The sequence below is a fragment of the Musa acuminata genome, chromosome BXJ2-3 (genome assembly GCF_036884655.1).
Source record: "Musa acuminata AAA Group cultivar baxijiao chromosome BXJ2-3, Cavendish_Baxijiao_AAA, whole genome shotgun sequence".
Classification (NCBI taxonomy): Eukaryota; Viridiplantae; Streptophyta; class Magnoliopsida; order Zingiberales; family Musaceae; genus Musa; species Musa acuminata.
The window spans coordinates 11,000,838-11,025,707 of NC_088340.1; the positions used below are offsets into that span (position 1 = coordinate 11,000,838).

At 37.8% G+C, this 24,870-nt stretch overlaps 2 protein-coding genes across 7 annotated transcripts; one reads left to right on the plus strand and one right to left on the minus strand.

The window, feature by feature from the left end:
* Positions 1–3,112: 3,112 nt before the first annotated feature.
* On the minus strand, positions 3,113–18,117 carry LOC103973137 (calcium-transporting ATPase 5, plasma membrane-type-like). 2 transcript variants are annotated; one of them, XM_009387628.3, is made up of 36 exons: positions 17,983–18,117; positions 17,348–17,554; positions 17,080–17,243; positions 16,046–16,162; positions 15,923–15,965; positions 15,438–15,547; positions 15,228–15,359; positions 15,054–15,143; positions 14,576–14,645; positions 13,984–14,054; positions 13,816–13,899; positions 13,656–13,733; positions 13,136–13,207; positions 12,151–12,234; positions 11,979–12,061; positions 11,796–11,904; positions 11,624–11,679; positions 11,492–11,534; positions 11,335–11,418; positions 11,085–11,222; positions 9,631–9,693; positions 9,449–9,547; positions 9,030–9,140; positions 8,800–8,967; positions 8,096–8,155; positions 7,498–7,659; positions 6,315–6,431; positions 6,143–6,241; positions 5,877–6,014; positions 5,475–5,575; positions 4,562–4,607; positions 4,334–4,468; positions 4,091–4,198; positions 3,897–3,988; positions 3,576–3,670; positions 3,113–3,496 (listed from the first exon to the last, which is right to left on the minus strand). In XM_009387628.3, the coding sequence occupies exons 2-36, from the start codon at positions 17,352–17,354 to the stop codon at positions 3,453–3,455; spliced, it is 3,273 nt and encodes a 1,090-aa protein (XP_009385903.2). In that variant the 5' UTR covers positions 17,355–17,554; positions 17,983–18,117; the 3' UTR covers positions 3,113–3,452. The 2 variants fall into 2 exon arrangements, with proteins under 2 accessions (XP_009385903.2, XP_018676860.2); XM_018821315.2 differs by lacking the exon at positions 13,656–13,733.
* A 2,024-nt stretch (positions 18,118–20,141) lies between these two features.
* LOC103973136 (ubiquitin-conjugating enzyme E2 22) lies at positions 20,142–23,786 on the plus strand. Of its 5 annotated transcripts, XM_018821295.2 has the most exons (9): positions 20,167–20,237; positions 20,408–20,456; positions 20,690–20,811; positions 21,831–22,005; positions 22,106–22,250; positions 22,335–22,412; positions 22,526–22,638; positions 22,980–23,083; positions 23,259–23,786. In XM_018821295.2, exons 4-9 carry the CDS (start codon positions 22,003–22,005, stop codon positions 23,569–23,571), a joined length of 756 nt encoding a protein of 251 aa, XP_018676840.2. In that variant the 5' UTR covers positions 20,167–20,237; positions 20,408–20,456; positions 20,690–20,811; positions 21,831–22,002; the 3' UTR covers positions 23,572–23,786. The 5 variants fall into 5 exon arrangements, with proteins under 5 accessions (XP_009385898.2, XP_018676840.2, XP_018676839.2 ...); XM_018821294.2 differs by lacking the exon at positions 20,690–20,811 and having other exon boundaries at positions 20,169–20,237; XM_018821293.2 differs by lacking the exon at positions 20,690–20,811 and having other exon boundaries at positions 20,172–20,237; positions 20,334–20,456.
* The last annotated feature ends 1,084 nt before the right edge of the window (positions 23,787–24,870 follow it).

Consider the following 24,870-nt stretch of genomic DNA (forward strand, 5'->3'; position numbering starts at 1 on the left):
CACACTAAAAGGTAAAGTATTTCTTAGTTCAGGAAATGCGTTTTTGGAGAAAAAATTTCATTCATAAATCTGCATATATTAAGATAATTTAGAGTCATCCTCCTAAAGGTAGAAAATAAGCTTCATGCATGCTCCTGTGAAGTCTAAAATTAATCATCTATTACGATCCAACAATAGGTTTTCTTTTTCTTTGTGTAATTGTTTCTTTACAACGAAAGAAGGTGTCTTGATACATATATGCTTTCATTTTGTGCTTGTTGTTTGACATTAGCAGCTCTTAGGATTTGGCTTTAACGAGTCCGCTTTGATTAGCTTACTGCATGCGTCTGCAAACGAAGAGTTCTTTGGAACCGTGGAATAACTGGGAAGATTCAATAGCCTCCTTCGATGCAGCGACTTCATGTGAAGACCATTACAAGGTCACGTTTGTGGGCAGCAAAACATGTTTGAATAGTTTATGCGGGAGGAGAAGATGGATTGGACGTCCGGAGTCGGCAATCCTTGTCACTTGGCATGACTTCTTCATCTTCTTCTCCTTCTTCTTCTTTGGTATTAGGTTAGGGTGGTCAATGCATACGCTTGTAGGGAGGGTGGTGGTGCTACTGAGCTTTCTTGCCCACGAAAGATGGGGCTGCCTTACACACTGCTTGCTGCACAGCAACTCGCAAAGCAAGCATCATTTTGACGCGACTTTTTAGCCATTCAGATGTGCTGCATATAGCTCAAGATGAAAAAGAAAAAAAGATAAGGAGAATAGCCATGAAAGCAATGCCATCACCAAAGGTTATCTCTAGTGCTTCTCGAGTCAACTACTGCTCATGTCAACTCTCTTTATAGGAGTACGGATTGCTAGGGTGACGGTGGTGCCCACTGTCCTTTTGTTCATCCGGTGATGGAGTTCTTTGCCTACCAACGGCGACATCAGTGGATGCCTACGTATTCTTGCATTAACCAAACACAATTCATGTGCATGAGTTACGTAATTATGATGGTTTCAGGACGGCATGATCAACACCAAAGGAAGTCCTCGAGGCAACTAATCAATTATGTTAATGTGATGAAAGCAAAGTCCAATGTAGGATCAAAAGAATACTACATTTTTATCGAGTTTAGATCGAGTACATTAGAGAAATAGATAATCGAATGGGATTTCGGACCTCAACTTGGATGGATAGCTGAGATTTACACAAATTGAATATATTAAAATTCTTAAACAGGAATCAGAATTGAATTTATTTGCTTTCGTTGTTGTTGATCGCACGTAATGATTGGAAATCAAAAGTCACGGCAAACTAGCATGAATCGGTAGGTAGCCAATGGAAAGCGAAAAATAACGAAGCTTCCTTCGCAAAGCACATGGCGGAGAAGAAGAAAAAAAAGAAGGAAAAGGTGGATCGAGAATTATTAGACTGCCTGCATGTGCCACCACCATCACCATCATCTTCTTCTTCTTCTCCTCCAAGATTTTTAGCTTCTCATGATGGGTCCTCCCACCATCGCCGCTGTAGCATAGAAAAACCTCGAGTGGCGCGACGAGGACATTAACTACATTATTTGGGCAATCATAACGAGGGGTGGTGCAGCGTAGGACAGCATGACATGTTCGAAAGGAGTGCTCAGTAAGTCCACGTACGAAGGTGGCGGCGGGCCATCGCCCGCGTACGTACCTGCTCGGAGAAATGGTACCGATGGTTTCGTGCAGCCGAGGAGGACGGTTGACTTGCGAGCCGGACAAGGAAACAAAGTGCAGCGTCTGAAACCAGAACACATGGGGGTGTGTTTCCTACTATTATTTCTTTTTCTGGTGAGAATTTTCTGGAGTTCATGCTGCTATATTTCTCCGTCCTTTCATCATGATCGAGCGAGTCAACGAACGTTGCTGACGCACGCCACTTGATCTTTAAAAACGAATTCAATAATGCTGAAAGTGTGCGGTTATGAATAATCAAACCCCTCTGACGATCACAGGATGAGGGATGGATGTTCCATTTCTTTCCTTTATTTTTTTTTTTTGTTTCTGATAATAATAATATCGGTTCGGAATAAGAAATCAGAAGAAGAAGACAAAAGTAGTCGCAATGCAGCGCTTCGCTAAGAGTCTGAGATAAGGATAAGACGCATGGATGAGCGGTTCATGTATGAAAGGGGAGGGAGGGAGGGAGGAAGGAAGAACTTGAAAGACACAGGATGACATGAGAGAAAATTGAAGCCATGTCTTATCACGTTGGTTTAGTCAAAACGGCAACCTCGATCGATCAGGAGACGAAGTTGGCTTGCTCTTCTACGTTTCCACGTGGCCATGCTTTGCCCCTGTTCTCTAGCTGTACTGCTGCTCGCATCCTCGTCACTGCTTGTCTTATCCAGATGGAGGAGAAAAGAGGTTGTCGTAAGGTGCAAGGAAAGGGGACGTGTTGTGATGTTGCAGCTGTTGGATTTGGTTGGAAATCTCTGCGGTGAAGGCAACTACATTCGCTTGATGGTTTCGCTATTATTGGCGAGTGTTTGGATTCGACATGTCAAGTCTTCGAGGCGCTCGTCGTTTTACTCCAACGACCGAAACTGGCCTTCTGATGCGAAGTAGAAATAAAGGCGGGGTGGGGGGGGTCGGCTAATCAACTACGTCTTTGGGCGCAAAAAGCTTCAGATGCTCGGCTTCTACCAAAGCGTGTTTGTGATCTCATTAGCATCGTCGGGACTTGGATCGATTGAGGCCTACTTCTGATGCATGCGTGGATGGATAGCAACGTTTGGGTCATTTTTAGTGTCCGCTTATGCAGAGAGAGGAGAGAGAGAGAGAGAAGGGTGATGCTTTTGTGGAAAGTAGGAGGAGGAGGATGAATCAGTCTCCCGATAATGCACCATCGTCCGTGATGATCTCCAAATTGTACCGTACCCTCAGGAGGGCGTCCTCTTTTAGTTTCTTAATGGGCGTCGTGCTGCGCGCCTCGGTATGAACCACGATGATGGGCTACGCCTGAAAGAGACGGGGTTGGACCGAGAGAGGGTAGAGTTTTGCTAGACAAAGACTGAACCAGAGACACAACACACAAACATTTCATATATATATATATATATATATATATATATATATATATAACCAAATCTTTGAAACTTGAAGAAAGAACCACTGAATAATTCTCATGTATTATACAAGCAAGGATAACACTTGGACTTCTAAAATATCAACCCGATATCTAACAGCTTGAGATTGACTGAGTCGTCCTGACACCAAAGATGACAATCATAATGTCCAACTACAACGATGGCATAACCACCCATCCCGAAGCACAGACTACACAATAATCAACATTATCCTTTATGGTGTATATATATATATATATATATATATATATATATATATATATATATATATATATATATATATATATATATATATATGGTTTGATCCAGCATGGGAATCTTGATAATGGCAAAGAAGATACAAGTTACACCTAGGAACCATTCATCGGAGGGCGAGCACCGGAGCCCGCATCATCTGCAAGACCGACACAAAGATCATGGGTCAGCCGTGGGGAAAGCCAACGTATGGTACTGACAGACACGTGTTTGTTTACCTTCTTTCCTGCTACGCCGAAAGCATCGGCCAAAATACTCCCGCAGAGGTGTCGTGGGTACAGGAAGAAGCTTTCCGACGAGTGCCAAAGGCCAACTGAGAAGTAGATGAGTACAGAAATCATTAGGCATCATGTCTTCCATAAAAACTTTCTGGATAGATAAACTACTACACCGCGGATTGTACCAGAAAACATAGCACAGAGGAAAAGCAATAGCGAGCTTGGCATTATGAATTGGACCAATCTCCATGTGAAAGAAAATTACGTCTGAGCTACAAACAAAAGGAACTAAACTTGGTCTCCGGCATAAGCGCAACTTACCTTACAAACGCAATCGCAATTGAAACTAGCCACAATTTCCAACTGAGCCTGACAGTAGAAGTAAACTTCCCAAGAAACTCGATGATCAAAACCTACCAAAGAAAACCCATTACTCAGCAGATGACATTATATAAACATGTATACAGAAGCACTCTGGATGTACGACTCCAAAATGTTTTTGATACCCAAATTACCTGAAGCACAATGGTTATGCCTACTATTCCCATAAAGAATTGATTTCTAGTGACTCCGCTGAATACATTGAATTCATCTGGTTTTCGAGCATTGAACTCATTGAATATCTGAAAGGAGAATTCCAATCATTTGAACTAGAGATACACCAACCAATGTTTGAATAGATCGAAATGAATTTGGCATTTCATGTTTGGTTGACAATATACATCGTCAAACTGCATAAGAAGTCTGAACTAATTTACCTGACATAGGACAAAGGTATTAAATATCAATGTGTTTTTCACTTGGTCTGCATGCGCACGGTTGTCGTTCTTCAAATCCAGAATACTTCTGCCACCAAAGTTAAGCACAAGAAGAATTGTGACTTGATACAAAGCCTGCAATTAATCACATAAAAACAAATGTAAGGATCTACTTGGAAGAAATGTGCAAGTATTAGATAAAAATCAATATAAGTGAACATCCATCACCTGAAATATGAGATTTCTCCACATGACATTTGTAATAAGAGGTTCCCTGAGAAACAGGTGGAAGATTCAGAAATAAAAATAATATTTGGTACATGAAATAGCATAAACAAAGTAAGTTGAGCATGATGACAGCCACAGCAAATATGACTATCAAGAAGAGAACAAGAATTTGAAGAATTTCACAAAATCATGGTAGAGTGTTTCAAGTGAATTAAATTTATAAATATGTGTGAATACTGAATAGTATTAATAAGCTAAACTACAACTTGGAAGAGAAAGAAATAATCTTTAGTAGAAGTGAATAAATAAGCAATATCTGATAATTAGGAGTAAAAAATCAAAGATAAATTTGAATGAAGAATAGCGGTCACAAAATCTGTAGCAGTGGCAGTGGAAATATGATAAAGGATTCAATCAACAAATTAAGAATAAACGGATAAAAATAATTTGAACTTCATTCTCTATCATGCTTTCATCCAATCAGATCACACATCTCTTCGTCTTACACAGTTACTGTAAATCCTTAACAAGCATGAAATTCTATGCTTGCTTTGTTTGCTTTTACCTATTTACCTTCACAAATTTTAAATTTAGTTGTTTTAAAGGTGCTCTTAGGATGTGAACCACCCTGAATATTGGTGTCATGCTAGCCGCAGCCATCTTGCATGTCACCTACCTTGTAGAAAATTGTTATATGCATTCATGTGAATATAAATTCACATCCTTCTTACAAACCAAAGTACCAAACTGATATGCGCCAAGTTAGCAGCATCATCCTAAAAAGTTTCCATCTAAGAAAAACCAAAGCATGAATTCAAGAACAGATGGATAGAAACGAGAAATAAAACAAATACTATTTACGATAGACATATAGAGAACCAAGTGTTGTGCAGATTAAAAAGATAATGCTGACCACCGCCCCACTGGAGGTCTATCCATTAGGTGGTCTGTTGGTTGTTCTGTTGCCAATGCCAGCGCTCCAAGTGTGTCCATGATGAGGTTGACCCACAGTAGCTGTTTAGGCAAAATAAGCAGTTATGCTGTCTGTAATAATGACAACACTAAGGAAGATGGAATCCGACTCGATCAAACTTTTAGGGGAAAAAAGGTGAAAAAGTAGGAATTGCAATATAAGTCAGAATTGTCTCTCGTTTTAACAATAGTAAAACTTGCAACTAAATGGCAACATTTTTTTATATCAAATTAGAAGCTTAAATGCCCTACACAAGTTGGCATTATTTTGGTTAATTTTAATTGACCATGCACTTTGCATTATTTAAACAATCTAAATGCAAGAAGCCGAAAATTAGCCAACCTGGACAGCATTCAAGGGAACATTGCCAGAGGAGACAGCAGCAATGACATTAATAACAATTGCTGCAACATTGACAGTGAGCTGGAACTGGATAAATTTCTGGATATTTGCATACACAGAGCGGCCCCAACGGACAACCTAGAACGGGTGAAAGAAAAGGAGAAGGTGAAAAAAAAATGATTAAAATGGGATAACGTAAGCTTCAACATAAGTTGAAGCAGAACTTCTCTTGATTTCGCCTTGCTGTCAAGATTAACCACAAGTACCTTTACAACTGATGCAAAATTGTCATCAAGAATAATGATATCTGAGCTCTCTTTAGCTACCTCTGTACCTTGAATGCCCATAGAAAGACCAATATCTGCCTGAACACCAAAATTATCGAGAAAATCAGTGGTCATTTAAGACAACCTCAGCACCTCAAAGACAAATGCAGACCTCATGCAATGCAGGGGCATCATTGGTGCCATCACCAGTTACAGCAACCACATGACCTCTTCTCCTTAATGCTTGAACAAGCAGCAGCTTGTCACTGGGGGAAGACCTCCCCATCACCTACACAAGGACATTTAAATAAATATCCATTCTACAGGTCATGTAATGATAGTAAAGGTGCACGCCCAGAAGAAACAGCATTGAGAGGCACACTAAATCAACTTCAAAGCACCATTGGGAACTGAAATAGACCAGGGAATGATTTAAGGAGAAAAAATAACCGAGATATTGCAGCATAACTAATGAAAAAACCTAGTAAAGATTGAGAAGATTAACACATCTTATGATCATTAGATTACAGTATGAGTTCTACAGTTCTAGTTTAGTAGTAAAAGTTAAAAGTGAGATACATGCTAAAAAAATTCACATTCTTAGTTATTTTCATATAATAACCATAATACATAAAGCATAAACATCTTAGGACTTGGAAGTCATGGTTGGCAGCACAAAACAGTCACAATACGAAAAGATGTGCTTTATATAAATAAGCATAGAAGAATATACTAACAAATAGTTGTTTTTAATGACCAAACCGCTTCTGGTGAATTTTTTATAAAAAATTATATTTATATACAATTTCAGAAAACATCCTACATAACTAAAGCAGAAAATCCTTAAAAGTTTTTAACAAATCCTGTGTATTAGCACACATCTAGCATCACACATTTGCCAAGTCAACAATCAAAGAAAAGGCTCATGAAATGTGAAAATAGAATAGAAAGTAAATAATTTTAACATCGGAATAAGTTGGGTAAGAATCATATTGTTTCTATCAAACGAAAAAAAATGTAGAAAAACAAAGGCACACTAGCAAGAAATTACAAGAAAGGCATAGAAGGACAGTAACGTGTATTAGGATCTAGGAAGCATCTTAAAAATAATATAATAACTACATTGAAAAAACATCAAGAATTGCAAAATAAACTATTGTGATATCTGCTATGTACTCCATTTACATATCAAGTGACATAACAATAAAAATGTTAATTAATGCCTTATATTATTAACAATGAATCCTATTTTGAAAGGTCTAATAAAACAATTTATCTATTTTGTTACTTCTATCATCTCTGAGAAAACTAAAGCAGATTGTCATGAATATAAAGAAAGGATATTTTCAACTTACAGTTATTTTCTCAGCAATTGCATCTCTTTCTGCATCAGTCTTGGTGCGAAATGTTTTTCCCTCGATAATAGTTGGCTCTCGTGCATTGGCATCCTCAAGTATCGCACACTCTAAGGCTATGGCTTTGGCAGTCTGAAGGTTATCTCCGGTGACCATGCGAACCTGTCATCATGAACAGCAACTTCAAGTTAACCACACCCAAGCATGACAATTTGATGTCAAAACCAGGCTTTTTCTAATACGATCACATCCATTCTGGATGATTAAAGACTATCTTCATAGTTAATTTAGATAAGATTATTAAGAAGAAGACCAAATGCTGTCAGTGCAAAGAGCTACCCAGTCAATGTCAGTTACATATAAAACCCATTATCATAAGAAACCAATATGATATTATGACTGATATCCACTAAGGTCAAAAATGGCAGGAAGCACCAGTTATAGAGCCAGCACTAAGTTTGCGTCTGGTATTAGAAATCACAAAGTGTGATGCACGCCCTTGTATACCATGTCAATAGCAGACTGGCATGAGCATATCATGCCACCCTTAAACCTTGATTAAATTGCATTAAGCCATCAAAAGGATCATTGGAAGTACCTTGACACCCGCATGAGTACACAAGTCTACAGCCTCTTTTACACCAGGTCGACAAGGATCCTGAAGTCATCAAATTAAAAGAACAAAGGAGGTTATAATCAGTTTCTATAAAAATAAATGAGATGAGAGGTAAATGCATGTCATCAGATTCTCTGTCATCCAAGATGTATTACTGCTGCAATATGCTAAGACTCAGGATATAATGATTGTGAGAGGGTAAATGAATAATAGCTTTGTCACAATCACCAATTGATTCACTATAGAGTCAGGACATGAATATAACCGGCTCATTAATTAGCAGAGGTCTTCATTTGGAATAAAATTTGGATGAGGATGATACAAGGGATGCATTATTTACTGGATGGCCTACAACCAACATTGAAAGGCTCCAGAAGAATGTTGTCAATGTGAGACATACCAGAGAGAAACAAACAAAAAAAGAAAAAAAAAGAAGAAAATCACATGACATTTATACAGAATTTCAAGACCACATAAAAGATCATTACTCATGTTAGGCATTCCATGTTATTATGTCTCTGGTTCATTTTAAAAATTATTTTTGTATTTATTTATACTTCGCCCTTCTATATAAGCATATAACCTAAATAAATGACAAAAAATTATCTACAGGTATTTGCTAACATCAGCAAGTGGCATCTTCCAGGATATCTAAATTACTGTCACTTGCAATTCACAACAAGCACCTTAATCCCCACAATGGCAAGCAGAACCAAGTCATCCTCAGGCAACTGCCAGCTCTCTCTCTGTTCCTCATTTCGGACTCTCTCCAAATCATAAAACCTGTATGCAAAAGCAACGCAACGAAGGCTAGCTGCTGCCATGTCTTCAATTAATTTCTTGAATCCAGTAACCTGTAATGACAGGATGAGTCAGAATCTGCTTCACTTGTAAGAGGCCAGAACTTTAGTCTAACCTTATTTGCTGTCAATGGTTGCTTGGAGCCATTCGCATCAAGCCAACTGGTACACGAGGCCAGGACAATCTCAGCAGCACCTTTCCAGTGGACATGAATGTCATCACCTGCCTGTGATGAGTATGAAGGCCAGTGAACATATAGCATATAATTGTTATTCACTTATTTGTTAGTCTCCTAAGTCCTAACTCTTAACATATATGATTGCGTGAAAAGAAAAAAACCTTGGTCCATCTGATATTTAAAATACTTTCCTCAAAACTATTCAAAATATTTGCAAACCAAACAAAACAGACAAATCCATACAAAAAGAGAGAGAAAACGTCTCAGGCTTTCTGGTATAAAGAGAAGAAATCATAAATCACATTTAACAGGTGTATTACCAATTCCACATTTGTATTGGTGATAACCATCAATACCTGATGTACCGCTACACCACCTCGTTTCTTATCAGAGTTGAAAGGAAAGACATGAATAATCGAAGATTCTGATCTTGCATCATTGAACGTCATTCCCAGCTTTCGATGATGAGCAACAAGTCAACAAACGATAAAAAAAAATCTAAAGCCAAAAGTGATAGCAGATACACTTATTAAGATACCTTAACACCCCAAGATAGGATGGCCTTTTCCGTGGGTGAGCCAGTGACCTCAAAAGCTCCAGTCTATCAATTGGAAACTTGCATGTTATAAAGCAATTTTTTCATCAAAATGTTGCAATATCCAACAGAAGTGTCAGAAAAAGCCCATAAAGAGACCAAACATCTAATTTTCTAGGAAAAAGTTGGTATCTATAAAGTTATAGAATTGCGGAAGATAGCTTAAGGACAAAGAAGCTTAAGAAAGGAATGCCACCCTCCAACAAAAAGTAAGCTATTCACAACAAATATAAATTATGAGGTTCATCTAAAAATGATATCCCACTCAATCTTCCTCTCTCAGTCATCAAGATGCCTAAAATATATTGGTTCACCTTGTGTTACCACCCACAAAAAAACCTCCCTGAAACTGTATATTAACTATTGTATATTTTCCTAGCATTTTTCCCCTAAAATGTTCTCTTTATCTTCATAAAAATAAATACAAGAAGTCAAGAACTTCCCGTGCAAAAGTACACTGACAGTATGTGCCAATACCTTCCAACTCAGGTGATCATTCGCATTCATCAGAATAAAGAAAGCAATATTACTGCAAAATGAGAGAAATTTAAGGGCAAAAAGTTCAATATTTTTCTGGCACAACAAAGCAACAACTTGAGGAATAAATTCTGCACGGTGTGAATTTAAATATATATGTATATATAACAATCATAACAAATAATAGGGGGACTCCCTAGAACTCCCATGTCTGCAAAAGGAATGCCGACAATACAAGAACACCTGAACCAATTAGTTTCCATTATTCATCAGATTTGACAGAAGAATTTGCTCCTGTACCCTCTTCACCATCAGAATCAATTATGTTTACTTTAGCCTCCTGTACTTGTTCTAAGCCATTAGATAGTAGGGTTCCACTTGCTAAGTTGATTTTAAACAACAAGCAATCCTTACCAAAGACTATCCTTAATCTATTTATGTACCAACAAAATTCATCGAGAGAGAAATCATGCAGCTAAAGACCCGCCATCAATTTCCAATACTGATATAATTGGTACTGCTTGTCTTTCCTGCAAGGTTCCCACACCAGGAACCTAATACATTAAAATTCGCTAGTCACCTTGAAAATTTATTGCTTGTTCCTTTATTTGCCACCTCAAATCTACAAATTTACTTAGGTTCCAGTATTCATAATAAGATCTGAGATCTCAATTTTGCCCTGCTTCTTTATCCCTTCAGCTAGTCACCTAAATGACAGCAAATATTTCAGCAAGACCTTCATAGCAGTATCCTTCTACTTTCAGTTAATATCCACAAGTCAAATGACATCAAATAATGACAAGGAAAACAAAAAAAACATAATTTGACACTAATGAATCTCAATATAAAACTCCATTTTGAAAGTCTGAGCACACAAATAAGGACAATACACTTCATCATACTAAGACAGTGAAGTTTACCTCTGCCTTAAAAACACTGCCGGTAGTATTCTGAGCAATTCCCTCAATTAGAAGAGACGATGCGGTGGAAGATAACAATTCAGCATTATCTGGAGGATTTATCTTCCTTCCACCAACATATGCCTCAACAACAGTCATCTAAGAAGTTAAAATTATTTTCAGAATTGAAAAGCACATACTACCTTAATCACTATGTGCAATCACCACTGCTACAAATGGAAAGACTGAATCCATGATAAAATTAACAGACCTGATTCAAGGTCAAGGTTCCAGTCTTGTCACTGCAAATAGTTGTAGCTGAACCCATAGTTTCACATGCTGAAAGCCTACGCACCTGTGAATTGTCACCTTAGAATTATTTAGAGAACAATAAAAAAATTGCAATACAACATAACACAAACACTTACCAAAGCCTTGTCTGCCATCATCTTTCGCATTGAGTAAGCCAGACTGATATGTTTAAAGAAATAAGAAAAATATAGAATGCAGAAAATACAAGCTCTTTTTATGTAAGATGAAATAAGGTTATGCATATTTACGTCAACGTAACAGCCAAAGGAAGCCCTTCGGGTACCGCAACAACCACAATTATCACCTACTCAAGTTCAATCGAAAAGGATAATATAGCTCATGAAAGCAAAGAAATGAAGAAAAGGAGAGGAAGGAAAAACAAAAGGGGTTTAAATAAAAGGTGGTAATATTTAAACATACTGCAACCGTCAAGATCTTAATGACTCCATTTATAGCAGTCTTTGTACCCGTTTGTCCCTTTATAAATTGAACTGATCCATCAGGGTTTTTTGTATGTCCAGTAAAGTATCTGAAAAGTTCCCAACACACTTTATAAGAATTTGAAAATATTGTAGGCAAACAGAGAATAAACTGTCTTCTTGCCTGGCTAATAGGACCACAAGAACGGCAGCAGCTATGGTTAGCCCTACTATGCCAATGAAAGTAGCTACTCCATTCAAGCGTACCTATTCACAAATAAACAACATTAAACAATAAAAAATCACAGTTTTGAATGACAAGAAAACAGGATATAAAATACTTTAGGAAAGAAAACCTGCAGTGGAGTTTCTTCACCAGCATCCTCTGAAATACTGGCCATTAACAAACCCCATTCAGTATTTATCCCAACTGCAGTTACCTGAATGCAATATGAATAAGATCATACTGCGGGTACCATGTTAATGTTATAAAATTCTGATATATGTTGAATTTGACTACTTAGATATATCGACCACAGTTGAAATATTATGAGTTCAAAAATTTCCCAACACAAGTTTATTATTACCAGTCAATAAAAGATTAAAAGCTCATCTACCTGTGTGCTGGTCATGTATCATTAGGCATCTCCATAACTCAGGTTAATGATCTAAATATGAACTGAAATGGTGACAGTGATATTGAACCTTTAGGACTTAATGAGGCTTGTTACAAAAAGATTAACATAACTTCTGAGACACTTCGTTCTCAAAAGTCGCAACAAGTATCTATTTCACTTATCAAAATTTTCTCTCCTACTTGTCCATTTATCTCCCTTTAGTGTTGATGCCACCTAAGATACTCAAGAATATATCAGAACCTTTTTCAGGTGTCTGTCTATGAAAGACCACCAATCAGGATTTCAATCTATATAAAAGCTACCCATTCTGTGACTCAAAATTTGATTTTGGCATATAAATCGATGGAAGAGGAAATAAAATAAGGTGCCCTGTTATCAAGTGGGAACAAGAAGGGAAAAACTTGAGATTCATCAAGAGGCTTATCTGTCCCTTCATAAATGCATCTTCATATAAGCCAGAAGGTAAACTGTGTTGCAGTAACTCGTTAATTTAAGAAGCCATTTGACAATTTATGCATCTGTTTATCTTTAGGTATGTAGTTGTTGAAGTTAGTTGAAACAAGTTATGTTTCTAAAAGCACAGAAAGTACAAGTTATGTGATTTTTATCATGTAGCACCAACAATAACTCATCATAGACAATATAGTGATCAGAAAAGAGATGAAAAATCCAAAAGGAAGGTGCCAGCACAGAAAATACATACCAACATAGTACCATAACCATCAGCAACCTTGCATCCAGACATCAAAAATGGAGTTTTTTTATCTTTGAGGACCTGCAACAGAGCATTGAAATATTCTAACAAGCTAAAACATTGAGGAACCATCCCAAACAAAATAAAAAGGTAAATACATTCAATAATTTTTAAAATTGTACATGTTAAGCTTTTCAAGAAAGTTATATTGAAATATCCAAAAGTGTAAAAAAAGTGGCAATACATTTATATATCAAAATTATAAGCCAAAAAATCTAACTTTGAATGATTTCTTACTATATTATATCAATTGCTTGTCTCTGTTTTGGGAGTTGGGCATTGAGCTTATAATGTTTTACTTTTGTGAAGTCCTACGGGAACATTCTTTTGACAACAAAAAGAATATAATACCTTCTCTATGAATTTGGATAACTTCAAAAAGCTTGGAACAAAATGATATATGGAACAGGAGGTTTTGCATGCTACAATTGAATGATCGTCACAATGAAGACAATACGGAGATACTTACAATTTTGCTTTCCCCTGTCATACTTGACTCATCAATAGCAAGAGAATGACCAGTTATTAGAACCCCATCAGCAGGGACCTAATAGGCATTCATAATGCCCTTTAACAATGAAGATGAAGGAAAAACATGACGAAAAGAGGAGTAATTGCTGCATGGCTACCTGATCACCAATCTTGAGAGGAACAACATCACCAACTACAAGATCAAAAATGGACACTTTAATTCTTCTACTGCTCCTAGTCACCTGAAATCATGCAGTAAAACATTAAAGTAGATGAAAAGGAAAAAAAATCCTGAACATTTTTACTGTACAGTAAAACCAACTAACCTCTAATTGTATGTTTCGCTTCTCCTCATTGAGATTCTGGAATTGTAGTGACTGTCTATAGTCACTGACAGCTAGAGAAGATGAAAGAATGCAAAAGAAAAAAAAAGCTTAAGAGATGCCAATAGATGCTGTTGTCCAAAAAAAAAAAAAAACACCATCGTTACAAAAAACAAACTACTTTTGTCTTAAAAGAACAGATAGAATCTAGAAAATCATTGCCTTACAAACATGTATATAAGAAAATATATGAACAAGCTGCAACCTTAGAAGATTATGACATGTAATTTTTTGCGGCAGCCTTACTGCTAGCTATTTACCGTCAAAGATCGCTAAGCCGGTTGGCATGGCGATTGACATGTGTCTTGCTAGAAAGGTAGCAAGACATGCTGTCTTAGCCGTACCAGCAGTGACAACCCATGGCTAAGGCAATTTTCGATAAGTGCTGGCTAGTGAAGCAGCATACTGACCAATACACAGCATGATACTATGCCATGTTAATAAGCAATCGACACATGGTAGAAAACAGTAATCCATGAATACGACCAGACCAAACAAATAAGACAAAAAATTATCTAAAAGTGCAAGGATTTACCTGTTACCACGATAACAAGAATAACAGCAAAGGCAATGCTACCACCATCATACCAACCTTCTTTAATACCCTGAATTAAGTGTCATAAATAGAACATAAATAAATGAGTGACAAACAAACTCAACCCACATATGTTCATTAATGTATACTCATCAGAAATTCTTTGAAGTGCAATTAGTATACTAAGACCTACTAAAACAGGTTTAAGCAGAAGAAAGGGCAACTAATGCATATATCTTTAGATTGACACCTAATATCTAGAGTTTATATCTTCCTGCTGAAGTTGGTACTTGAATGAATTTAGACCAGGCTATATTATAGTTCATGGTGCCATACCATAGCAGCAAAAAATTGTAACAAAAATAACCGAGGAAAGAAGTATGCAAAAAAAGGCTTTATTCAGATACTATATTAGTGGATGAAAACTTAGGGGAAACCTCCAAACTACCAGCTCCGCATATGACAAAGTCAATCTTACCTCTGTCTTTATACCCAGGACCAATGATAATACCGCTGCTACCATAAGCATGACAAGAGTTAAGTCTTGGCAAGCTTCCCAAAGGAAAACCTAAAGGAAAAAGGTAAATATAGAAATAAATACAAAGGCTTGGAAGACTCATGCAATCAGTTGATTGATCAGAACACAACTTACCCAAAAACTCCTTCCTTTTTTTTGAGGATAAGTGTTTGCCCCAAACATGTTCCTCCTATGCAATATGTCAACATCATCTGCACTTATTCCTCTATCTAAATCTGTGTTTAGCAAATTGGAGAGACCTTTGACCTAAAGCAATAGCCAAATGATGAATTATCGAAGAAAAAGATACACATCAACAAAAAACAATTCAAAAGGTTTACCTACCTCCCCATAATTTTGTAGAGCAGAGAAATCATGATCCCTCGTCATTTTAGTAAGCTGTTCCTCTCCAATTCCAAAACCACAAGAAGGAAGTACTGGTATAGTGGGAGTACCTGTATTACAGATGAAAAAAGGATATTTGATCAGCAGAAATGAGAACACTTCGAAAAATAGATGAAAAAACTAAATATAAATTTAAAATATAAAAAATGATCAGAAACTTGGAAAATCCAAATTCCAATGTATCAGATACAAAAAATAACAACCAGAACTAGCAAAATTCATGGACAAAAAAGAAGAGATTCCCTGATAAATTTGAGGTAAAAGAAACATAGTCAAAGGCATACATTCAAGAGTGTGTTTTTTTTCTGAAGCACAAATTGATAATCGGAACAATACTATAGTCAAGGAAAATCCATGTAAACCACATACTATCTTTTAACTGGTTGTAAAGCAAAGATGTTACAAACGGATTGCGGCAAAAGTACCTGGTTTCGCCCTCTCCACTGCTGCTTTAAACAGAAGTGCTGCCTGATAAGTCAAAAGTCAATTAGCATATGGGAAAAGCTTATTTATGCAAGAACTAAGCCTAAATACAGCCAAAGCTATACCCGAATGACTTGAGCATGTGCGCGGATCCTACTCCTCGCCTGCTCCTTTTCTTTTTCCTTCTTCAAGTCCAACGTATATCTAAACCTACGAGAAGCGTTCAGCACTAGTGCTGCTTGCTGTTAAAATCAAAATAAAATCAAAACCACAATCAGTTAAAGGAACAAGTTATACATAATCACAGCATTATGGTAGCACACACAAAAAAGAATCTACAGTAAAGTTTTCTTCAACAATATCTATAACTGCAGTAAGCGTTCACTTCACATAATAGTTTAATATGTAGATTAATTAGGGTGCTTGTGTGCAAATCTAAAAACTGTTCTGTATCATATACTAGTCCAGTATCAGGCCACTGTCAGAGATCAATACAGTATGCCATACCATGGTGCTGCTAAGAAAAGTATACAAAAAAAGAAACAAAAGTGTTTGTATTACTTGGTACGATCAGTTGATCACATAACAGTACAGGGTAGAATGGTAAATAGCAGTCATTGTATGCTATTTAAGTCCATGTTTATGTGTTAGAACTACTGAACAACATCAACATTATAAGTTATATAGGTTTGAAGACCAAATTGCTTGGGTTTCAACGATTATGGGTACCAAATTGCTTAAAGAATTAATATCAGATAAGGAATACTTATACATCTTGTCTAATTTATCATTTGGTTGTTTCACCTTTTCATTCAAGGGTGTCTTTAAGTTTTAGCTGTCATTTCCCTTGGTTGCTCCTTCCAACCTCTAAACTTTCAAGGTGCCTACCTGATAATGCACTTGGATTCTTAGATTGTTAAGACATATAGAAAATTGGAAAACCAGGGATTTCTTTTCACCTCAATTCATGCACAACAAATCTGCCATTTCTTTCTATGTACTTTCTTGGCTGCTGATATCCCCATTTCAATAATTTCTCATAGCATTTACGAACTAACAATCTTGAAGCTCTCCTAGTCATGGCGTGCCAACTCCGTGCGGCAAACGGAGACTTAAAAGGACCATCGAGAACGCGGGCTGTAGGGCGAGAGAAGCGTACCCTCCACCGCCTGAGGCGCTCCACCGGCGCGTTCTTGGGAGGGATGTCGAACCAATCGCCGGGCGAGCCGCTGCCGTCATCGGCGCTGCCGCGCTCCTCGTCCCGCTGCCGGACGTGCGGGGTGGGCGAGGGGGTCATGCTGCCGCCGGATAGATGACGCCGGGCTGTTAACAGACAAAGAAGCGAGGGTCTCAAGTAAGAGAGAGAGATCTCAAGAACAAGAAGCGAGCAGAAAAGCAGTAGGGAAGTGGAGGCTTTGTCTTTATACTTGTCATGTCGGATACCGTCAGCCACTAGTAGAAGCACCGAAGGGGATTTCCGGCCGCTTCCTCGCTTCCTTTTCTCTGTTGTTTAATTTACGTGGATATGTATCTTTTCTTGGCTTCCACTGCCTCGATGCCGGTGACTGGCCGGAGAAGTTGAGGAGAGTGAGGTGGAGACTGCTGCGGCGTCCCCAACCTCTGCTTCGTCAAGCCTGCGGACCAACAGAGGAGCACATTATGTTCTTTAGGAGATGCCGATCAACCGGTTAGAGCGGTTAGTGATGGACTCGCCACATTACATTTGCCTCCAAGAAGTTTATTTTTGTACGATCTTATAAGTAATTTTTCTGAATTCTAAAAGTGCAGCTTAAAATTTTTTTTTTTGAAATATATGTAAAAAAAGTTAAAATAGAAAAACTGTATCCTGTTGCATAATGCATTTTATATGATACATTTAATGATGGAAATATACATGACAGCATCCCACTATAATATGCGCTTTGAGAACCCAAATAACAACATTTATCTACTTTTAAATCATGGAAATATAGATCGGCCACATACGTAGTACAACAGAGGAGTAGCAGGCGTCGATGGTATATATATATATCATGCGGGAGGAGAAAGATGGAGGCCGTACCTCGTCGGCAGCGGCAGCGTTAGCAAGCGGAAAGATCTCACAAACCTCGGTTCTTTACCGGAGCAAGTCCGCTTCGTTTGCTTCACTTTATATAGTGCAAAGCAAACGCACCGTTCTTCACCGGAGTGACATGACATTACTAGGGAGAATGTTTTACCGTGAAGGAAGGGAAAGAAGTCAAAAAGGCAAAAGGAGCGGAAGGCGATAAGAAATAGCGTGTCGATTTCTTACCGAAAGAGCCTTGTCGACGTCCAACTTTTGCGACATAGGATCCAGCGGAGTTGGGACCCAAAGTGATGCGTCCTCAGAATATGACACTCGGACACGAGCATCACACGCTGCCTCCTCCTCCTCCTCCCCACCGCGGCCATTATTACAGGAGCGAGCTTCCAACGCATGCATGGTACATCCGCAGGGATGATGACGCCTGTCCCATTGGATGTCTGTCTATATACACGTACATGCACGTATAATCATACAAGAAACATCATCAATATTCTGATCAAAATACTTGTGCTCACAGGCCCGAGTCATCTCTCCCCCGTCCAAAAGCTTCGTCGTCGGAAGACGAAGCTGGATTCACGGAAACTACACTAGGCCTTCACGAGGCCAACGAGGTGCTGGTTGTCAAGATGTCTTCTTTTGCTTTCCTGGGAGACTTCCTACACTTGTTGCTCCGAGAAGGTTGACCGAACACCATACCATTCAGCTAACATAGAGAAAGATGAGCGAGACACGCATATGACATTGCAAGTTCTGCTTGTGTGAAGACAGCATCAGATGATAAGAAAACTTGTGTCAACTTCAGCTAATTACCAACTCCAGACGTGAAGCATCTTTGCAACATATTATTATTATATGTGACAGTGTCCTATCAATTAATTGCTAACGTGATGACGGTGCCATCATAAAATGTTGCGTACTCGGTAATCAAAATGATACCGAGCGAGGGTGAATCCAAAGTGAGTCATCAATGGCTGCGTGATCTTGACATGAGCGATATGATTCAATTAAAATTTTAAGATTTGCCTGCAAGCTTTGCATGGCGCCTCGTAAGCCATCGCCGACCGCCGTGCCAAAAGGGCGTGAGATGGGGAGGGCAATGCGTTGGTGTCACGGTCATAGGACGATGATAAAGAGACCATCACATTGGGAGTGAGTGGGATGTGGCACTTTAATTTTATTATCTAATATGATATCCTTTTTTTCAAGACAATTTTTTTTTTAAAAGAAAAAAATCTTTATTTTTTTATAAAATACTTTTTATTTTATTTTATTCTCGAGACGATCACATCGACCACCAATGTGATCACGATGGGATGAAAAGATAATTTTATATTATAAAAATAAAAAATACTTTACGAAAATAAATGAAAAGAGAATAAAGTAAAAAAATTAAATTTTTTTATAAAACTTATTATTTTCTAAATATTGTCTCGCTTAACATTTAAATTTGCAGTGTAAATCTTGATGTGAAAACTCTTACTTAGCGAATCTCATCATCAATATATAAAAAAAATTTTGTATCAAAAACATAACCGATGAAACCTTTTTAATGGTCAGTTGATATTAGACGAGGGGAATTTTTTGAAAATAATTTTTTGAATAAAAATGATAAAAATAAGATGTATGATAGTCTTGATTAGTAGAGACTATTGTCATATTTTTTATTATCACTTGGTTGAAGAGGAAAATAAAATTACAGGGATTATTAGATGATGAACAACTCACACTTGGTTAAGTATTACAAACAAAAAATAGTAAGTCGGAAAAAAAAATTGAACAAATTCCTATTTATGGCAGTTTGAATCTACGCGTTGACTAGTCCGAAGTCAAACAGCATCATGAAAGATGTCCAAATCCAGAGAACAAAATTGTAAACGGCTAGCCAAGAACGCGCCCCAACGGTCCATCTGGAAGGTTATTCTCGTCAATCGATTTCTATGCCGAACAAACCACCCTTCTTCTTTAAATTTATCGACCTTTCACTGCTATCTACGTGCGATCACATCGCAAAATAAGGGTATTATAGTCAATAGAAAGAATATTTGTAAGAGTAGGGTAGTATATTGGTAAGAGTAAGGGGTAGTATTGTCATAGAGGAGGAGATCAGATCCGATGTCCGATGCCGACACATCCACAACGAATAAATGTGCCACCAGCGATGGGGCCACGTATTACCTCATCCAAACGTCTTTCGATTCGGGATCTTGAGCATTCTTGGTCTCAAGAAATCCCAACTTCGATCCCCTCGGGTGAGCGATCTCGTCTCCTTCTCCTCTAATTGTTACTCTAAGCATTCCGAGTCTGACTCTCCATCATGTCTCTACCCTTTCATGTGCGATTTGAAGAACGATATGTGCATTCTTGTTGTTGCGACGCCCAAAAAGAAAAGCTTTCTTGATGGATTTTTTCCCCTTTTCAGTGACCAAAGCGACAATCTTGCGGTTCTTATTGTGATGCGTACGTGGAAGGTGCGATTCTCGTTAGGATTTGGGTTTCTTTTTGGTTCTTTGTGATTCAGGGCGATACCTTCCTCGATTTATGGTTTTTGTTTCTTGTATCACGAGCAAGTTAGGCGCTTGTCTTTGGATTGCTTTTCTTAAACTGGGGTAGTTCAGAGAGATGGATCTCACAGCAAATTAGGGCTTTATTTAGTTAGGCTATTCAGACTCCCAAGAAGTATCTGGATTGTTGTATTTCGCAGTAAAGGGTTTGAAGGCCGTAGGAAAACGTGGAATGCTGTTCTTGGGAGGGAAAGATTTTCGATGAGATGACTGGCTTAATCATTTATTTGATCAAGTGAAGTGTCTGTGAAGGAGGCTAATGGTAAATGCCCTTATATCTGTTTGGAAATTGCAAAGAAGTTTTGTGCATGTTAAAGAAACTATAGTAAAACGTAGACCAGTTAGCATTAAATCTTGATTTGCTAGTTATTGCTGAATCTTTCATTTAACTAATTGTTGAGATATTTTCTCAAGTTTGAAGCACTTGAAGTCATAAGCATTCAACTTTCTAATAGAAGGTTCCTTTGTGGGTACATATTTTCTTTTCTCTTGTGCTTCGGAGGATCATGATTCTCTCGCGCTAGTCATGAAAATGCACTTGGCAGACCTCATCGGAAATTGGGGCTCATACTGTGTTTTAAAATTTAGGACATTTTGACCCTTTTTGTTATACAAAGATTTGGCTGTTAATTACTTTGGAATATGGGGTGAGCTCTGGTAATCTCGTGGTTCGAGATTGAGTAGTCAGTTTGATGCTGGTTATCACAGTATTTGGAAAAGAAATACTGGTACCTTCAGAACCACTAAAAATGATAATTTTCAGAAGAACTGTTGGATACTGTAAATTTGCATAGACGATGTTGTTGCTTCCTGCAACATTGTGTCTCTGATGTTTCATTGAGAAGTCAAGGCAGCAGTATGACATATAGAGAATGAGTTTTATAATTTTATAGCTCTTCCACATAAATAAGAGAATGGGTTGGTCTTGCATTCCTGTTTGTTGAAATTAAGGGTTCTGCAACATAGCCCAATTTGATGAGTCTACAAAAATTCTTGCTAGTACTGGTAGTCTAAATAGTATCTAGTATCAGAAGCTGTGGATGTTTTCTGTAAGAATTTCAGTTTGTGGCTCTTATAAAATTAGTTGGATTTATGTCTAGCAAGAAACAATGTGAAGAGTGTTTTTTTGCCATTTAATTTTGATCGTAAGTTGTTATGAAAAACTGCTGCAGCTCAAGACCATACATCATTTCCTACTAAGTGCCTGCTGTATCATAAGAAGAATAATCTCTGTATGCTCATAAGAGTAGTCAAGTTAATGCTTATAGAGTGTTTCTGCAGGTTTGTCTTTCGCAAATTTGAATATTTTGGTCATAATATAATTCTGGAACTGCATCTGAGTTGAAGTCACAAACACTGCCTGGATAAAGAGTAAACTGGGTGCAAGTATACTTCGAAGTGAGGAAAAAAAGATCCCTACATAGTTTTGACTGTGAAGGCTTCTTCTCCAACAATGGTAAATACAGTTTCAGTTTTAAATTTTCGAGACTATTTTTTTTGTTAATACGTTCTTGTGATGAAGTCACTGCTGCTTGCATGTTTGTTACTGTGAGCAGGCAACAAATGAGAATCTGCCACCAAATGTCATCAAACAACTAGCAAAGGAACTGAAGAACCTAGATGAAACACCTCCAGAAGGAATAAAAGTGGTCCTAAATGATGATGACTTTTCTACTATTTTTGCTTATATTGAGGGTCCTGGTAGGTGATTGTGAAAATACAGTGTTATTTCACTTGAACAATGCATCTAATTCTTGACAAGTTTATGCTACATATTTTTTGCAGCTGGAACACCGTATGAGAATGGTGTATTCCACATGAAGCTGTTATTATCTCATGACTTTCCTCAGTTGCCACCGAAGGGTAATCCACTAAAGACTAAGCTGCAGTGTCTTTTTCTTCTTTCTTCCATCTCCAAAAATACTTGGTTCGGGTTGAATACTTGCTAAGTATTAACATTCTTCTGTTTTCCACAGGTTACTTCCTGACAAAAATATTTCATCCAAATATTGCAACGAATGGTGAAATCTGTGTCAACACACTGAAGAAGGATTGGAATCCGAGTCTTGGACTAAGACATGTTCTACTTGTAAGTTCAAATGTTTCCACCGAATACGTAAAACACCAACTCATAGGCCGGTATCTTTTAGGGGTCATGACAACCAACGATTCTTGTCTTTTTTTTCCTTCACACTCTTGAGCGCATTATCATGGCACTAACCTACTGGGTTAAGACCTTGTTGTTGTTTTTCGTTTTCCATGAGCAACTAGGTATCATCGTCACCGATGACATCTTTTTTTTAATCGGGGTACCTCTTATGGTCTTGTGCTAATATGAAATGATCATTTAATGAATTCTTGAAGAGGCAACAAAAAGAAAAAGTTCTCTCGGGCTAATCAAGTTCCTTGCCTGTTAATTTTGCATGACAGGTTATCAGATGCCTGCTGATAGAGCCATTCCCTGAGTCTGCCCTGAATGAACAGGCAGGCAAGATGCTTCTTGAAAATTATGACGAGTATGCAAGGCATGCAAGGTAAAGTTCTTTTTCGTTCCCACTCTCCCCGATGCTTTGTCTACTAATTGAGTGGGCACCTCGGCTGCAATTCAAAATTATCTTTTGCATCCGCAATGTGGTAGACAAATATGTACGAGTATGATCTCCTTTTGCCTCGAGAGAAAATGGGCTCCTTATATGATCATCAATGCAGGTTGTACACGGTAATTCATGCACTTAAACCTAAACCCAAGTGCCAGGCAGGCATCTCCGAATCCACGACGGCTCTGAATGTGGATCAGTCGAACATGGTTTCCGGTGGTAAAATGCCTCTGCTTTCCGCGCCATCAACTCCACCTTCCAAGATTCCAGGACCGAAGGGTCAAGATCAGAATGTCCTTCCCCCTCCTGCGGAAGGAGCTGCTGGAGCGCACGCAATTCCAAAGAAGGAAGGCATAGTCGCTGCAAAAGTGCAGACGGATAAGAGGAAGACAGATGCAAGGAAGAAGAGCTTGAAGAGATTATAAATGTGCAGGAAAAAGGAAAAGAAGAGCTTGAGGAATCAATTATCGATTGGTCTGTCGAAACAGAAAAAGATTAAATATCAGTTGAACTGAGGTAGAGAGAGAAAAGATAGAATATGCTGCATATTTAATGTAATTCTTCATGCAGCAACATACTCCACTGAAATTTAACGGAGGGTGTACCCGTTCTTCGTCTTGAAATCTTATTTTTCTCATCATAGTTGTGTTTCTCTTTCATGACTCATTCTTTGATCGACAAATTGATGTTGTGAACCATATACTCGATCATCCTTGGTTCAATTTGTTGGGTCCAGCTTGGACAATTGGACCTTTAAGTGCAAATCATTAGTTAAAATGCAAAATAGATATAGTTCAAATCATTACAAAAGAGATATAGCTCGACAAAGGGTCAGAGAGAGAGCAGCGAGCCACAGTTTCCCAACTTGAGAGTCTTTGAGTGTAAAGCATGATGAATCTTCTTCTAGCATGATGAATATTCATAAAGAGATATAAGATGCTAAATGAAGATGCTAGAAGGAAAGAACATGATGAATCTTCTTCTATTACATTTGTTACTAAAAAACAAGAAAGACGTGGAAAAAGTCATAATAGAAATCTACATGGTTATAGAGGAAGATCCAAGTCTAGAAGAGATATCAAATGTTTCCATTGTAACAGACCAGGTCACATGAAGAAAGAGTATAGGTTTTGGAAGTGAGATCAGAATGAAATGAAGAAAAATAAGAAATAGACCAATACAGTTGCTACTGAAGGTAATATCACTATTGTTTGTGATGACGATTGTTTCAGTCTTGTAGCTCAGGATAGTAACTGGATAATTGACTCCGATGCTTCATTTCATGTCACTTCTCATGTTGATTTCTTCATATCTTACACTGCTGGTGATTTTGGTAATGTCAGAATGGGAAACAGTGGTACATCTAAGATTGTAGGTATTGGAGATATTTGCTTGGAGACTAGTATTGGGAGCAAATTGATACTCAAAGATATAAGGCATGTTCCAGATATTCGTCTTAACTTAATATCTATAGGCAGACTTGATGATGAGGGCTTTGCATATTATTTTGGTGAAAGCAAATGAAAACTCACTAAAGGTTCTTTAATTATGGCAAGAGGAAAGAAGCTTAACTCTTTTTATGTCATAGAAGCTAAGCTACAAAAAGGAGAGATTAATGTAATTCAGAAGGGTGAAAGTATAGATCTTTGGTATAATAGGCTTGGTCATATCAGCGAGAAGGGACTTCAAACTCTTGCTAGAGAGCAATTCTTACCAGAGTTGCA